The following is a 16,168-nucleotide window of genomic DNA, read 5'->3' on the forward strand; positions in this document are numbered from 1 at the left end:
ACGAAGAGGAGGAAGAGGGGGGGGGGAGGGGGGGAAATTCGGCTCTGCTTTATACACTCATTATTTGCCCCAGCGTCATTGCTATGACTTCACCAAAAGAGGAATCCATGGATCTATGAGGTTGGATGTTCGGTTTGAGGTTGTCCTTTGGTTAAAGATGGCTATTAATCAACGGACTCGACGTAATGGTCTCGGCCTTCTGCATCAACGTCCTATCACGGCGCTCCAAAGAGGAGGAACCATGGACTGAAGAGGAAAATTGTTTGGTTTGAGGTTACCCTTTACGTAGTTGGCATAGCTCTGCCAGAGGCGCGCTTTTTCACGGCGTCATAGGGTATGAATCTCATGGGTTCCAGGAAGAGGAAAGAAGAGGCATACAGTTTCATCCACGGTCTCATATAGGTCTGGAGCAGTCCAGTCCTAGTAACCTCACTCTGGATGGACTGTGGCGGAAGTACGCCTACTAGTTGCAGAGCATGGCCCTAACATAGTTAGCAATATATTGGTATGAGAACACCGAAGGCGAGCGATTCTCGCAGTGATAAACTGATATTGGTTGTCATGGCATTAAAAACGCTCATGAAGTGCATTTCATGGAGAGTCATGCATTATCCCTCTCCTTTTGCGAAGTGTAGGGTTGTTTCAGCGTATATAGATGGGGGGTTGACGTTAAGATAATTTAAGGTTAAAGCCAAGCCCCTGTCCTGTTACCCACATGGCATGGCCCGAGTCCAGCGCTCGGGCCACCAAACGCTCCTCGCACTTCCAGAACAAGTGGAGAAAATATTTACTACATACTAAACATCTATGCATCTTTATCGAATATACGTGGTCAGACAGGGCTACTAGCTAATATGGTGATATTTGAGCAGATAGCGCTCTAGAGGGCACGTTGCATGCTGTAGGCCCAGGTGACTCTGAAAACGTCGTCATTTTGTTCCTGAACAGCGGATACTGGTTGGTGGTTCAGTACCATTGGGTCGGTACCACTAAATCACCAAAACATCATATCTAGATACGCAATAACACGTCCTGCGAACCCCGCCATCCCAGCTTGCCATTCCCACCATCGCTCGTAACGTGATCGAGAGAGTTTTCTAGTGAGTCACCGAACTTGCTTAGAATCGAGAAGCATGCTGCATTTCGCATAACCTATCTCGGGCAGATATAGCCCATTTCTATACATTAAAGACCTGTATTTACTTTGCTTAAAGGTGTTTATTTTGGTCCACGGGAATCATTTTATTATTACTTTAGTTCACAGGCCAAACGAGGATATTTGAGTGGTACCGTAACTAGTGAGCAGAGAGAAGTGAGAACGCGTCATACCCATTCAACAGCATATCGAAAGCTCCCATGAATACCACCCTATATCCTTGGATTAGAAGCGACTATGAGATCATAATTCGTGGCTGAGTCTACTGATTACTACAATTCAACCGGTCAGCAGACATTATAGCGTGGGCACCCCATCCGGAAATCCTGAGGTAAGCGTAGGCGCAGCTCTAGGGCATATCGTCGTATACCCCGCCCGACAAGAGGTACTGTTGACAATTTCTGGAGTGCTCATTTTAAGGTTGCAGCGTCTCCTGTAGGAAACTGATATATATACAAATTGAGTGACATAGAATCAAAACAGTGGGTAACAACGACACTGATTCGAGTCTCAATTGCACTTCTCGGCTCCAACCATCATCACTCATCTCTCAGTCCACGAGTTTTGGTAATATGACAATGGATCGGTTATTTCCTCAATATCAGCGACTAGCAAGATTTAGATGGTAAGTTTCTGCTCAAGATCTCCATCCATATGTTTCATGCGCTGTGCGAAGAGATAGAAGCCGCAGTGCAGATATAATAGAATAGTAAACCAGCTCAAGCCATTTGATATATATGAGAGCCTATGGACCAATACCTGGCGTCTCATCTGGTTAAAGAAAAATGTTTGGATTATCGACGTTGTTCTCTGCAGGGAAGGGGCTGGAAAGCAGTATCATAATAATTAAAAAGTATATAAATCATTAATATAATGTGATGGCTAGAAAGCAGATATAGGTGGCTATAACATTTATGTGTTATTAGGGAAAGTTCTTTTTCGAAGCCCGTGAATATTAGATAGCAGGGAATTTATGCTGGATCACTGGTAGTTGATAACCCTATAGAAGTTCCAGAAAAGGAGGCATCTCCCAGGCATATAGAAATCCGGCGGGTACGTTCTTTGGCAGGTATCAAGCAGATAACCGATACCTACAACTATGCCAGAGCCGCATTATATAACATAGATGGCATTTTCTTTATATTAAGGAAGTGTATGAGGAAGCTGTCGCCATTTGGAATGTTCTTTTGGCCATAAGCCAGCTCTATTCCATTGCTGCTTATCCTCTGTCCACAGACATACCAGGAAGAAACAACCTGTATAATCAAACAGTACAGCCTGAGTTTTGGGTACAAGACTCTCAGGGCTATCTACGTACTCAGATAAGCAGGTAGACTGCTCTAGGCAATCAGCATCCACGAGCCTTGGCGATTCTGTAAGGAAAATAGTTGAATAGATGCAATACAATAAAATATGTCTCAGCGCTGGAACTGAAATGCCTACAAGTGTAGGTAGGGTAGGGTAGTAGGTCCTGGGCTATATAAAAATTGATAGCCCTGCCTTTTTTGCAGTTTGCGTGACTATATAGTTTGACATCATAGAGGATATATGATGGATAGATGTCTACAGCCTGTGATTAGGCTTCCTTTGAATAATACCTATATACCATCACATAATTGTAATGACACAGATTAATGATCAAATGAGAGAAAGGGAGGAGCTAGGAACTGCGATGTACCACACCAGCTACTAGTCCATGGAAATACTAAGTAAGTATGTAGTTGGTGTTAATGACCCGTTCTATTTAGTAGCTAGCTCAGGTAAAGGAATACAAAAAACGTACATACACTAGTCTAAACGACACGATCAACCCTCTACTCAACCAATACCAACCCCTCTTCTGTCTCTTTAGTCTTTCGCTTCAAAACCTCAATCACTTTCTCCTTTACCCCAAGCTTCTCCTCCCACATCTCCATAATACCCTCGACGACGACCTGGGCTTGAGTTGGTTGTCGTTGTCGGACATAATCCGTAATATCGCGTTCTCTAGGCAGAGCAAATTTGGCATAAGGATACTCCTTGTAATCTCCATCCTGGCTGAGCAATGGTAGACGGGTTTCGCCCTCTGGGATGCGGAAGAATGCATCCACATCCTCGTCGGTGACTTCAGCGAGTGATCCATGCTTCCAGACAGGCTTTGTTGGAGGCTTATTGACAAGTCTAGCAGAAACACCTTCGACAAAGTCAGGGTGGGCCATGAAGTGTCCAGCAATTTGATCTTCTCGCTGGAATGCCTCGGAAATAGTCCAATTCTTGCCCAGGCGAAGTTGACGCAGGGTGACCTTGAGAGCAATGGGAGACCGTTGGCTGATTGTCTTGAGAGTTTTTGCTGCCCATTCCGGGTTCACCGTCTCCTCCTGCAGAGCGGATACGATTTCTTCAACGGTCGACGGAGCGAAGCATCGATCTATGGATTCACGGAGGCTACCAGCCAGGAGCATTGGTTCTTCTTTGAGAGTTGGCAGGGTGATGGTATATTCGGAGATAGTCTGTTCGATGAGGTCAAGACGCCGTTTCAATGGAGCCATATCGCGGAACACTAACTCCGAGAGTCGACTGGTAAGGCTGCCCAAGGCACTGGAGGGAAGGTAATGAGTTGCAATGCCTGCATAAAATGCCTGCACGCCACTCAAGCGCTCCGAAGTCAACGCAAGGTACGTTCCAATCTCTCCATCAAGGCGTGGAAGGAAGAAGGATCCGCCAACGTCTGGGAAAAAGCCGATGGTGGTCTCTGGCATTGCAAACATGGTGCGCTCGGTAGCTATCCGAAACGGCGCGTGAACGCTGAGTCCAACTCCGCCGCCCATGGTGATGCCATCCAAAATCGCAACGAAGGGTTTTCTGTAGGTCGCAATGTAATGGTCGAGCTGGTATTCCTGTCCGAAAAACTCCCTGGATTTCTTCTGGCCACTAACACCTTGCGTATTCTGCTGTGCCAGTTCCGCAACATCTCCTCCAGCACAGAAGGCTTTGGTTCCCGCACCAGCGATCATCACAACGTTGGCAAGGTGCGAATTTTGCCATTCCTAAATACCAATTGCGTCTTAGTACCGTTTTCGTCACGATAAGGGTGCATTTGGATCTGTAGAGGCGTACCTGGAGTCTAGGAAGAATCTTCCGCACCATCGAGCCATTGAGAGAGTTCAGCTTCTTTGGTCGGTTAAGCTCGATCAACCTGACGCCATGGAGGCTCGAGAAGAGGACATCGTCCGGGTCGTCGTCTGGGAATTCCTTCGGAGCAGCTGCGGAAGAGAGCATCTAGCCCAAACAAATAAATCGTCAGTCGACCTAAAAATCTTCTTCCTGCGCAAGAGCAGACGCTCTCCTCCCCCCTTTTTTACTTACTCTCATCTTTCCGCTGAACGCTGAGCTCTCGACCTTGGCCCGTAGTGGCATTTGGCGCGATAGGCTCCGTGAGAACCAGCTCGACGGTGTGGAGGGTCGAAGACAATTTGATCTAAGAAAAAGTACTGACATTGCAACTGCAAAGGCCCTGGAACCGAAACGATTGCTATATGTTCAACGACTGCCGAGTGGTGAGTTCTTGTTGCCGAAGCTTGCGCTGGGTGAAAAAAAGTTTTGGCCTGCGGTTTCTTCGCTCGGCGGCTTCGGCGCGGACTCAAGCGCCAACAACGATAAATAAGTAGCGATTAACGACATGATTTACACTAGAGATAATAGTTGAAGACGAAAGACGCTGCTCTCTCTATTTGTTATGCCAGTGAGTCGAGTATAAAGTCATCACCGAGTGACATGAAAACTGCAGACGATAAATTTACTGGTACATACTTCTATTCATATATATATTACACTGTACGCCATACTATGCCTAGAATCCCAATCACAGGTCTGCAAGAGGACGGCCAAGGTCACTCGAGTGGAGGGCGAGCATCTTGTCCAAGGCCTGCTTCTCAATGATCAATCGTCCGGTCTCGAGTAGATCCTTCACGTCAACATCCGCACGATCCAAAGCCCTTGCATCTCGACCAAGTTCTGCAACAGTCCTGAAGAGCCTTTCCTTCTTGACCTCCGTGATGAGCGATGACCGGCCAAATTCGCTGCCCCAGCCGTGTGTTTGAATAATATCCTGGAGCAGATGGACCGTAGACCCGCGCTCAAGGGAGATGTTGTCATTGATAACAATCAGCTGGCCTCGCTGGTATCTGTAGCTCAGCGCCGTCCGCCAGGCTTTATCGTAAATCTTTCGTGGTAGGTCGGTCGAAAAGTCTCGTGGATGGGGGCCGTGGGCTACACCACCGCCTCTCAGCATTGGCGACTTCTTGTCACCTAGTCGGGCTTTTCCTGAACCCTTCTGAGGCCGAATCTTCCTCCCGCTACCTCGTACTTCATCTCTCCATTTTGTGCTAGCAGTACCTTGTCGAGTCTTGTCGCCCTCGTAGATGACAGCACGGTGCAGTATGTCTCGGCGCAGAGGAAGGAGTAGGTGTTCGGCCTTATATTCGAGGTGCTGGATGGGCTCCATCGAAGGGAAGTCGTAGAGGGTGACAATTGCAGGAGCTGGATTCCATACTGGCTTGGGAATGTCGTCCTGGAGGCCCAACACTAGCGGTGACTGGCTCGTCGATATCGAGTCCCTGGGCAAGTTTGCTTCAGTGGCCATTGTCCGAAACTGCTGTCTAGCCATACATTGCTATAACCAGCCCGTTAGCTCTTGAACCTGGAAGCAGAGGTCTTTTTTCTCTTGAGGACAAGCGGTCTCTCACCTTTGAGGCCTCAAGTTGACCACCAAAAACGCCCCTGTTCCCCCGTAACAGCCATTTCAGGCTTCCGATGGGCTTGCTTGCCGCCATTCTGAACGTCGAGTGCACGGCGTGTCGATATGCTGGTGAATTGCGAGAAACGTGAGGATTCTGGTGCAAAAGGTCGCAGTTTTTTGGTTTTTGGCTGGTTGCCCTTTTCGGCACTAGCGCGGATTTCTGTATGTTAAAAAAAAAGCTGCAAAAGCGAGAGAAAAACCACGGCGAGCGCGCGTTCAAAAGACAGTCGAAACAAGAACATTTCACGCCCTGAGGCATAGCAGCGATGGCACATTGCGAAGCGGCGTCAAAGCCGATACTGCAATGCCTCCGACAGGCGTACAGAGGCCGTCTCGCTGCGTCGCAACTCCGGCTGGACCGTCCATTCTCTTCGACCGCAGCTGCTGCCACCGACGCTGAAGCACAACCAGCAGCTCCCAAACAGCCATTCTACAGAACGATCGACCCGGAACTGGTATCGAGTCCTCGTCTTGAGCGGAAGCTTATACGGGCTGGGAAGTTCCCAATCGGTTCTCGTCGTCGACGTATAGCCCTTCAGGGTTCGCCCAACCATCCTTTCGAACAGCTACCCTTCCAATGCTTTCAGGAGGCTCGGAAGGTCCTTCAAGAGGACCGCGAGGAGAAGATCCAGCAGATAGAGAAAGAGAGGGCTCGATTGGCTAGGTTACGTGAAGCAGACCCGGCGACCGTTGGAGGAGAGGCAAAGCAGCAAGCCAGGATTAAAAGCATGGAAAAACATCTCGAGGAATTGAAGATTCTAGCGGACATCAATGATCCCCTGGTCAAGAAACGATTCGAGGATGGATTGGGTAAATTCTTCTTCATTGTATAATCAATAGGAAGTCTCAGAAGCTAACCCTCGAGTTTTTACTAGGTGATATGTCCAGACCGATCTATCGACATTTGGCCAACCGGAAATGGAGAGAGTACCGACGATTGATTCTTATCCAGCGGCTTACACAGATGAAGGTCATCCCGGATGTGCTTGCTCATGCCAATCCTATCGTCGACGTGAAGCTTTTTTTCGGAAAGAAGCCAATCCAACCTGGTGTTTTCGTCGACTCCCGCGTCAGCATGCTCCCACCCAACATCGACATCCAGTCGTTCGATAAAGGTGAAAAGCTGGTCACCATTGCCGTAGTCGACCCAGATATACCAAACATGGAATCAGACACGTTTGACAGCAAAGTCAACTTCCTTGCAGTCAACATTCCTATTTCGCCTACCTCCACCTTCTTTTCGTTAGGAGACCTTCCTGAATCCCAAGTGGTTCTTCCCTGGGCGGCACCTTATGCACTGAAGGGCAGTCCTTACCATCGACTTTCTGTATTCGTGATGGAGCAGAAGGATCAAAAGCCACTGGACCCCAAAGCTGTTGCTGAGAAGATCACCAACCGAGACGGTCTCCGCCTTCGAACCTTGGAGACCAGACACCAACTGAAGCCAATTGGTGCTAGTCTCTTCAGAACCCAATGGGATGATAACATGGAGGCTGTTATGCGAGAGCTCGAGGTAGAGGGCGCAGATATTGAGCTCAAGAGGAAACGGGTTGAGCCACTTCCATACAAGAGGAGAAACCCAGCTGCTTTCAGATAATCCTCATTTCAGGATTGATGTATTAGGATATAATTTTGTTTCATTATAGTATTGTACACTAGCATTTGACCACTTTGCACAGCCCTTCCAAGCCCAGAAGCATGACTGTGATATAACTATTCTGTACAGATATGTGTTTCCAATCCCATCTCTAGCATTCAACGGTCGTAACCGGTTTCAATGGGTTCTCAAACCGCTCGTAATTGAACGGATACCAGACTCTTCCCAGAGCTTTCCCTATTATAAGGCCCATCGGCACTGGTCCATAATCTTTGGAGTCCTTGGACCACGGCGCATCGTCACCGCTTACCCAAACATGAGCTTCAGGGACCTATTATCAATTGAACAGCCCGTTAGAATATAAACTCAGTCAAAACGCCCTAACGTGCTTCTATAGCCATCTATTCAAAGGACAGTCTACTCGACGAACCTGTATCATCTGCGTATCTTCCTCCACAACAGTCTCCCCGTTCAGCGGAGGGTTCTTCAACACATAATCGCCAGGCATTCCAACCACCCGCTTCGCAACCTCGGAGTGGAAATCGTGCGGTTTTTTATAGACAATTATATCGCCGAACCCAATGTCACGGCCATGTTTAAATCGTTTCGCAATCAGCAGCCAGTCTCCCTGGAAGTGTATCGTGGGATACATGGACGGGCCCCCAGAGGCCTTGAGTTCGTAAAAGTGCTCATTGAAGATCTTGAACCAGCAGAACGTGCCCGCGAAGTGGAGGGTATAGATAAATGCCCGCTTCTGACGGCTCAGGGCACCGAACACGCGGCCGGTCATTCGGATATCTGCTACCAGCGTCTGCGCATCTTCTCTTCGTCTTTGAGATGTTCAGAGAATATTGAAGCTGGAAAGTCGAAGGAGCTTCCCATTGGTTGCTTACTTAGCATTTCCGGTGGGAACGGATAATATATTATCCTTCGTTAATTAGTGATATTCTCACGTGTTTAAGGATATATGTTTATCCGAACCGCTTATTGGTTTTGAATTCTTTTTCGTCCAAAGATTCAACTTTCCACACACTCAGACTTCTTTATGAGATGACGCCTTGTTTCTCACCCCAATGATAATATCCAATGGGCAGACCGATATTTGTCTATTCTTGTGTGATGCCAACATAATAGACAAAGGGTTTCTTTCCTTGTATTGCTTGAGAGTCGCCATGTGGACAATTTTATGAAATATGCTAATAGGAAAAACTATGCTAATACAAAAAGACTTAGACAGTGATATATCCTCGTACCCTTCCCAGCCCCTCGCTTCTTCAAATAGCTAGAACTTGCCGTTTTCAATTCCTAGGACGAGCAGGTGTGGACACTGAAGCAAGATTATCCTGATGGGTCTCAGTCACTATTCTTCTTCAAAATGTGCTAGACTTACCCCGGTGGCCGGTCTTGACTTCTGATATCTGTTTAACTACGGATTATGAGGAGCTAAGTGGCTGTGTGGGAGACATACCAACTCGAGATACCCTCGACTGCAGTAGAATACGGTTTTATAGCTCTCAAGCTTTCTTATGTGAAAGCTTGATGGGTAGTTAGATATCAAAACCTATTGAATGTTAACCGCATTCATTCCCTTTACCCCATTTTACGTCTACTCTCTCCGTAATAAATAATCCTTGTATGCGATTTAATCGAACCAGGCTGGATAAGAGCACAAAAGGCGTGCGTAGACGGACCACCCACACTTGTGGGACAAAAACACCCTTCCGTGTTCCCCTGTAGCACTGATTACTATTCCTTGCTCTTTTCTTCTAACGATGGAAATAGAACAGGTCATCGGCTTGATAGTAAGTTTTCCCGTCTCGAGCACACATAGTCAGCTGGAGTTAATAATCTGACGTTAACACATATCTTGAAATCAGGTCAACTTAGTGAAATGGTGTGTCTGACGGTTGCCTCCCTCCCCCGTATTGTTGATTCCATGTTTACTAACCCATCCATCGAGGTAGGACGAGGTTGAACAGAGCTGCCTTCATCCTGTGAATATGATTCTGTGATCCTCCACCACATCATGATTGCTTTGATGGAATCCTCCCACAAAATCTCTCTTAGGCAATGTTACCCAACCCGAGCTACCCATTTCAGGCAACAATTAGTTTTCATTGTTAGTATATGCTTGTCACCTTACCCTACATCTGAAGGACAAAGCAAACAACGGCATTCAGATCAGTATTTTTCGTTCAGGCTAGAGAGGTACATACAAATCGACGACAAGTAAGTATTTTTAGGGTTGAAAGCTTTTTTATATTGGGTAAATATGGATTTATTTGATAAAATGCCTAAATACCTCGAAACTGTTCAGGGAAATCAGATGTTCACATGATTGACTGTGCATTATGGTCACATCCTGTAGGATTGTACACATACAAATTAGCTAGCCACCACTGCCCCCTACATCTTATTCTTCATCTTCCTCAAAAGGTTCATAACCTCAACTGGGTCTGAAACACCTATGGCCTTCTGGACTTCAGGGTCCTGTTTAGTTGAAAAAGAGTCATGCATTAGTTATAAAGCGCTAGTTCATGTCGGGGATGGAAGAGGGAGTGGGGTATGGGGGTAACCATATCCTTACTGTGACACGCATAAAGACGTTGTGAAGCTGTTAGATACCGTTAGAATTTATACATATGTAATAGGGCTAAGCAATGGCCAAATCTAGCTGAAAGCCAGTAGCACAAGGAGGCCGGGTAAGGTACCTTCTCATCACCAATTGTAAATTTTCCCTGGGTCTGTTGGTGATTATTGGCATAGTCTTCGAGTTTCTTGACTGCATCCGACTGGGAAACTGTGGAGCAGAATTTTACATTCGATTTCGTGTATTCATGACCGGGCTTTCAATAAATATCAGTCATACACTGCGGAACGGCCCAAATGGAGAAGATCATGCGACTCACATATACTCTTGTATCATCTGGGAGTGAAGCCAGGACTTCGTTGAGCGCCTTGTGCATTTGGGTTGCATCACCTTCGAAGAACCTCCCGCAGCCTGCATCGTACAAATGTATCCATGTTAGATAAGACTACAATCCTTGTTGCCGGCCCTCATGGAGGGTAGCTTTTGGATGACATACCCCCAATAAATAGCGTGTCACCGGTAAATACGACGCGTTCGTCTCCATCTTCGGCAAAGTAACAAATGCTATCTTTGGTATGACAAGGGGTGTGTAAAGCAGTGACGGTAATCCGCTCCCCAATTTTGAACTTCTCGCTGTGTCCGGGAGTTTGCGTGACGTGGGCACAGTCTTTCCCGCCAATCACCGGAAGTTTGCCAAATTGTTTGAGCTAGAGGGATATCAAGGCAGCTCTGTCAGTCGATTGTCCACAAGTACTACATCGGAGCGTTTTCCCAGCTATAGAGCTGGTTGTGTCACATTGATAGAGAACGTACAATTCCCTCATTCCCGCCAGCATGATCATGGTGGCTATGTGATGGTCAGCCTCTGATATCATTCCCGTAAACACTTGTCGACAGGAATAAACTTACTGGTGGGTGTTTATGATAGCCTTTAGGTTGATCTTCCGGTCATGTATGTGGGATGTAAGAACCGGGATGACCCTATATTCAGGTTAACGGATGCACATTATCAGCCACATTCCCTGCTCCGTTCAAACATAGATTGGACTTACTCTGGAGGGTTTGCTGGGTCCACTACCATGGCATCCTTTGTTGCATCATCTGAAATCAAGTATGCATAGTTGTTACCGGTCCCGGTCCCTATGACGGAATATCTGGTCAACCAACAAACGGGGATTGGCAACGAAACACGCATCTAGTTATAGCTATGATAATGAGATAGCCTGTCACTCACACATGGGAATAGATTCGATATGCATCTTGCGTTTGGCTACTGCTGATATCAACCGACGAGAAATAAAAGTTCTTCCCGCGTTCATGAGGGACAGATGTTGGTGATGGAGGATGACGTTGGTGAGGGGATGTGTACGGAGGTATTTATGTGATGATGCTGCCTTTGGCTGCTTACTCAGACCTCAACCCAGGGTTAGAAGCACAACAGCATTTCGAGATAGGAGTTAAGCCTGGTTATTTGATTATATACCATTTAATTCTCGACCGTGATTGGAATCATAACTAAAAGCCCCCCCTATACGTAGGTCAAATACACTACGAGTGATAGGTTGTTTGTCACTAGCCATTGCTTTACTAATAGATAATCCCAGCGCTAACGGTCTTTCAGCCAACGAGGTTGCAGTTCTTCCTGGCCCAGCTCGCGGCTCTACTCGACATATATCCGACCATCCGACGTTGGCCAGGCCCTTATTTCCGTCCTCCGTCCTCCGTGCGACGAACCGGAACGATTAATCAATAGGCGTTGCCAGGCTGTAATGTGCAAGGTGTTCAAACAGTGCTGCCTATGGGCTTATACGTAATTTTTTGACCAAAATCCCATCCGTAACCTCGAAGGACAGCTATGTCCGAGTCATGATCTGCTGAGGTATCAGGAGCGGCAGACGGACCGGCCGTATCGACTTCCATCTCTTCCGACGTTGAACTAGGCCTGGTATGAATCATAGAATCTTCATACTGTTGGTGAGACAACAGATCGTGTATCCGCTTGGCCCAAAACCCTGCAGATGTACCTGGTGCACCGCAGGATGCTTCGAGGTGTGACAAGATGAGGTATCGATTGCATATCGTAGCCCAGATTTCCGAAGTAAGGATATGTTCTAACCACGAGAAAACATTTTCCTCGTACGAGTCATCTTCCAGGTCAGTTAAGATCTGGCCTTTATCGTTGTTGGAGCCTTTTGTGTCAGCAGCAATCAATATGGAAGCCATTTCTTCGACTAGCGTAGTCGTGAATGGAGGGTGATATCGACATATCCCTCTCAACACCTCGTCCCAGGCAGTAAACGGCGATCGTAGCTCGTCCTCCCCGTCGCTCCTTTAGTAAAAAAAGTAAAAAGGTCAATATGATCCCAACAAAGGAATGGTTCAAACGTACTCTTGCACAGTTGATACAAGGATGTCGAGGTCCGGATCCAGTAGTGCCTGCACCAGCACAGCCCCTGCTGCACTTTCCCTGCAGCAAAATGCACCGAGCTTTCGCATGCTGCGCTCCTCTTCGCCCAACAGTGACCCTGCCTTGGCGCTTGTTCGATCGCTCTTCCTCGGTTTGTTTATCAAGTCAACAAGAGGCCGCAGGGTAACCCATACAGCATCTCTCAGGGGCCCCATGTTCTCGTCCTCCGCATCTTCTCGTCCTGCAACTCCGGGAGCGTCGGATACAAAGTTACAATCATCCTCGACGGTAGCCCAGTAAAAATCCCAAAGCCATTCCATGGACCGTTGAGCTGCGTTTCTCAAAACCACAAGGGAAGGTAAATCCCTGTGAGTAGCTTCATGGCGTAACTCCACAAAAGATGCGGGAACACCTACGGCCATAGCCTTTTGATACATGGACTGTTTCCGGCCATGGAGTTTCGAGTCAACTAGTCCAGTTACGAACCTGGAAAAAAAAAATATCGTTAGCATGAAACCAGAGTACGGAGGAGGGGTGAACTTGCCTGCAAAAGGCTAACGAGTAAGCGGCCCGGATAGAGAAGATGGAATTCTTGCTCGGGTCATCATGTAATATTGCATCTGTCAAGAGTGCAGTGGCTTCAACTGCGTGCGGCAGGTTCCCTCTGACCTTCCACACCCAGACCTAGGACGAAAATGAAACATTAGTTTTCTTCAGAGGAAAACATTGAGATAGGACAGGTCGCGTCTCACCAACGAACAGGCCTTGGCCCGGCTATCCTGCTCGTCGGATGACTTGGGATAGAATTGATCTCGGACTGAGACAAGTTGGGAGGGCACCTTCCACGGCGTCACTTTTGGCTTTGCCATTGTCACTTAGGTATCCTTTCCTCTTTCCCTCTCTCTTCTTCCTCGTCCTCCTCTTTTTCGATAGTAGATGTAAACAATCAACAAATATGCATCTATATGCATATATAACACCAAAAACAACCAACCCCTCTGCGCATTTACTGAAAATACAAAATATCAACGACATCTCGAACTTTTTGCCGAGTTAAAGTTTAGCTCGAGCTTAAAAAGCTTGGTACTCGTTTTGACCAATGAAAAATAAGAGAATATATTACTAAGCCGATATAGGGCTGGTGTTTAAATTTGCAAATATCAACTACTCAAATCTCAACTCCGATTATGAGAACCATTTGGATGGATGGAGTCATGTTACAAGGGTGTGTTGATTGAGATGAAGAATAGTCGTATTAATAGTAGCTAAAATATCTATCTACCTGAAGTGAAGAAGCGCTAAAGAATGGTCCAGCCATACGATTTGGTCTAGGTTCCTAATAAGTGGAATAAAAGTTTTGGTAGGACCCTGGGAACGCTGCGAAGCTATTAAGCATGACTGCCGGCGCTGCCGTCCAGTTCACATGGGGGTTGTATGATTCGGCATCGTCCACCGGGAACAAGTGGCCATCATTCAGAGTATTCAATCCGGCTGCTGTGTTTGAATCGTGACACTTTGATGTTGTGTCTGCGTCCTTGGCAGTCTGGTCGTTCTGTTCCTCCTCCTCCTCGTCATCGCCATCTGCATCCATATCACTGCAGTTCAGGGTAGATGGGTCGAGGGTTTCCTCTAGCTTCAGGCCCTTGCGCATAAGCGGGTGTGGGTATAGGATTGGGTCGACCGAGCTGGAGAGCGACTCTTCCCAGAAAGAGGTGGATAGCGGTTCATCGTAGAGTCCGACGCCTACGAGATCGTCGTCGTCCCTGACGCTTTCACACGAGGAGCTGGATGAGGTTGGAGGTGGTGGTGTCTTTGGTTCAGGGAATTGCTGGTTTGAAGGCATGTCTGGAGTCGAGAAGGCGGTGTTGCTGTCCATGGCGGGTAGAGACAGATGAGCGTGGGTTGGCGGTGTGTCGTTGAAGGCGGATGAGAGCATGTCTGCGTCTTGCTGCTGGAAGTAGGCCATGGACAGGCCTGAAGGTAGGTAGGTATCATAATACGCTTCCGAGGCCATGGCATACTGGTCGTAGGGTGATAGCGGCTGGCTCATGGATGAATACATGTAGTCCGAGGAGATAGGCTGGGCCTGGGGATATTGCACCGGCTGGTATTTTGGGAAATACGAAGATGCAGCCATCGTCGTGGCTGGCACCGATGCTTGCTCGTAGGCCATGCTCTGAGCAGCGGCGTTCTGTTGCTGATGGCAGAACGCCGGGGTATTTGGTGAAGAGTATGCCGAGCGAGGCAGACCGGCGGCACTGATCAATGCGCTTTGGTGAAGCTCATATCTGTTTGACGGCGCCAACATGGTATGGTCTGAAGAGTGATGAGCAGCCATGCTTGCCAGGCGAGAGCTGGATTCAGCACTGATTGCTCGAGCAGTAGATTGGAGTGCCTGTCTTGAGGCAATGATATCTTGATCAATCGAGTCTGAGTAAGGGTTTGCAGAAGCAAGAGAAAGATAACTCGAGCTTTGTTGGAACATTTTTTTTTTCTTCGTTGTGTGTGCGTGTGCGTGTGCGTGTGCGATGTCGATGTTGTGTTGCAGTGTTATGTTGGCGGGTGTGAAAGAAATAAAGGTTTCAGGAACGGAGATGGAAATAAGTTGCCATATGATTGAAAAAGCTATCTCATATGACAAGACTAGAAAATTCCACTCAAGTACTTTTTAAAAAAAAAAGGAGCAAGCAACAGGTCTGATAAGAGGGATAAGACCATTGTTATGTGGGGAGAAGGAGGGCCTTTGTTCGGGGAATGAAAATAAGGCAGACGAGCCAGTCCACTTTGGCTATGACGTCCCCTGGACAATATAACAGCTTGCCAGATACCAAGCGTTTAGACCGGGCTGCTAGTAAGCATGTATAGAGTTCTCCTGAACGGGTTGAAGAGAGGTTGGTTGATTTCATATAGAAGATCCCATATAGCCTGGCCCTGTGGAGATCAGGCGGTAATATTAACTCGTGAAAATAAAATAAATATGGAGAAAGACATCATCAAGTCACAGTGAAAAAAAGGGAAAAAAGAGTAAAAAAGAATGAAAAAAAGAAGAGAACCCATGCTGGTGGAGTACGGCCGGAGCCATCCACTCGGGCATTGAATATAATTTTAAGAAAGCGTCATGCTGTGGCAGGGCCAGAGAAGACCCATGGGCTCCAGCAGCCGCCATGCACCCGGGCCTGTTTGTGTTTGACCAGGCGATGGGGATCCTTGATAGTGCGTCCAGTGCGAGAGCTCAAAGCAGAGCCAGAAAAGAAAACCCTCCAGGAAGAAGAAAAGAACGAGGGAAAAAAGTAAAACGTTTTGGCGAAATGCGGGAGGTATCAAGGAAGACCACAGCAGCTCGACCGGACCGTCCGCCGTCGCCGTCCACCGCAGCCGTGACGTGATGCGCGCGCCGTATTATATTATAATCTTAAGAGAGAGAGACGCCCAGTGCTTGGATCCAGATCGCGGACGTGGGTCTAAGTTTGGACTCGGGCTATCCCATCGATATATCGATGTCTGAGGCAGTCAGCATCGGCTAGACATCCATCTCCCTCTATCCCTCTCCCTCTCAGTCCGTCTCATCGGTGGAGTGTCTTACATTAGCGGTAACACTAGAGAGAGAGACGACAGCAGGCTCTTGTTTCAGGGATCAATCA

General features: G+C 47.5%; 7 protein-coding genes across 7 annotated transcripts; 1 reads left to right on the forward strand and 6 right to left on the reverse strand.

Moving 5' to 3' along the window:
* Window positions 1-2,970: 2,970 nt before the first annotated feature.
* On the reverse strand, window positions 2,971-4,552 carry GIQ15_02739 (3-hydroxyisobutyryl-Coenzyme A hydrolase; the record flags this gene model as incomplete). The annotated part of the gene is made up of 3 exons (XM_033550156.1): window positions 2,971-4,182; window positions 4,253-4,414; window positions 4,502-4,552. 3 exons carry the CDS (start codon window positions 4,550-4,552, stop codon window positions 2,971-2,973), a joined length of 1,425 nt encoding a protein of 474 aa, XP_033407317.1.
* A 445-nt stretch (window positions 4,553-4,997) lies between these two features.
* GIQ15_02740 (mitochondrial 54S ribosomal protein YmL6) lies at window positions 4,998-5,777 on the reverse strand (the record flags this gene model as incomplete). The annotated part of the gene is made up of 1 exon (XM_033550157.1): window positions 4,998-5,777. The coding sequence occupies one exon, from the start codon at window positions 5,775-5,777 to the stop codon at window positions 4,998-5,000; it is 780 nt and encodes a 259-aa protein (XP_033407318.1).
* A 422-nt stretch (window positions 5,778-6,199) lies between these two features.
* On the forward strand, window positions 6,200-7,530 carry GIQ15_02741 (mitochondrial 54S ribosomal protein YmL35; the record flags this gene model as incomplete). The annotated part of the gene is made up of 2 exons (XM_033550158.1): window positions 6,200-6,743; window positions 6,809-7,530. The coding sequence occupies 2 exons, from the start codon at window positions 6,200-6,202 to the stop codon at window positions 7,528-7,530; spliced, it is 1,266 nt and encodes a 421-aa protein (XP_033407319.1).
* A 151-nt stretch (window positions 7,531-7,681) lies between these two features.
* Window positions 7,682-8,320, reverse strand: GIQ15_02742 (mitochondrial inner membrane protease subunit 1; the record flags this gene model as incomplete). Its single annotated transcript, XM_033550159.1, has 2 exons — window positions 7,682-7,861; window positions 7,961-8,320. The coding sequence occupies 2 exons, from the start codon at window positions 8,318-8,320 to the stop codon at window positions 7,682-7,684; spliced, it is 540 nt and encodes a 179-aa protein (XP_033407320.1).
* Window positions 8,321-9,936: 1,616 nt separating this feature from the next.
* GIQ15_02743 (hydroxyacylglutathione hydrolase) lies at window positions 9,937-11,379 on the reverse strand (the record flags this gene model as incomplete). Its single annotated transcript, XM_033550160.1, has 9 exons — window positions 9,937-10,020; window positions 10,118-10,144; window positions 10,242-10,330; window positions 10,400-10,531; window positions 10,617-10,827; window positions 10,934-10,967; window positions 11,030-11,101; window positions 11,173-11,260; window positions 11,355-11,379. 9 exons carry the CDS (start codon window positions 11,377-11,379, stop codon window positions 9,937-9,939), a joined length of 762 nt encoding a protein of 253 aa, XP_033407321.1.
* A 523-nt stretch (window positions 11,380-11,902) lies between these two features.
* GIQ15_02744 (uncharacterized protein) lies at window positions 11,903-13,396 on the reverse strand (the record flags this gene model as incomplete). Its single annotated transcript, XM_033550161.1, has 4 exons — window positions 11,903-12,449; window positions 12,510-13,013; window positions 13,087-13,211; window positions 13,280-13,396. 4 exons carry the CDS (start codon window positions 13,394-13,396, stop codon window positions 11,903-11,905), a joined length of 1,293 nt encoding a protein of 430 aa, XP_033407322.1.
* Window positions 13,397-13,863: 467 nt separating this feature from the next.
* On the reverse strand, window positions 13,864-14,835 carry GIQ15_02745 (uncharacterized protein; the record flags this gene model as incomplete). Its single annotated transcript, XM_033550162.1, has 1 exon — window positions 13,864-14,835. One exon carries the CDS (start codon window positions 14,833-14,835, stop codon window positions 13,864-13,866), a length of 972 nt encoding a protein of 323 aa, XP_033407323.1.
* Window positions 14,836-16,168: the final 1,333 nt, after the last annotated feature.

The sequence above is a fragment of the Arthroderma uncinatum genome, assembly GCF_011692745.1.
Source record: "Arthroderma uncinatum strain CBS 119779 chromosome Unknown scaffold2, whole genome shotgun sequence".
NCBI lineage: Eukaryota > Fungi > Ascomycota > Eurotiomycetes > Onygenales > Arthrodermataceae > Arthroderma > Arthroderma uncinatum.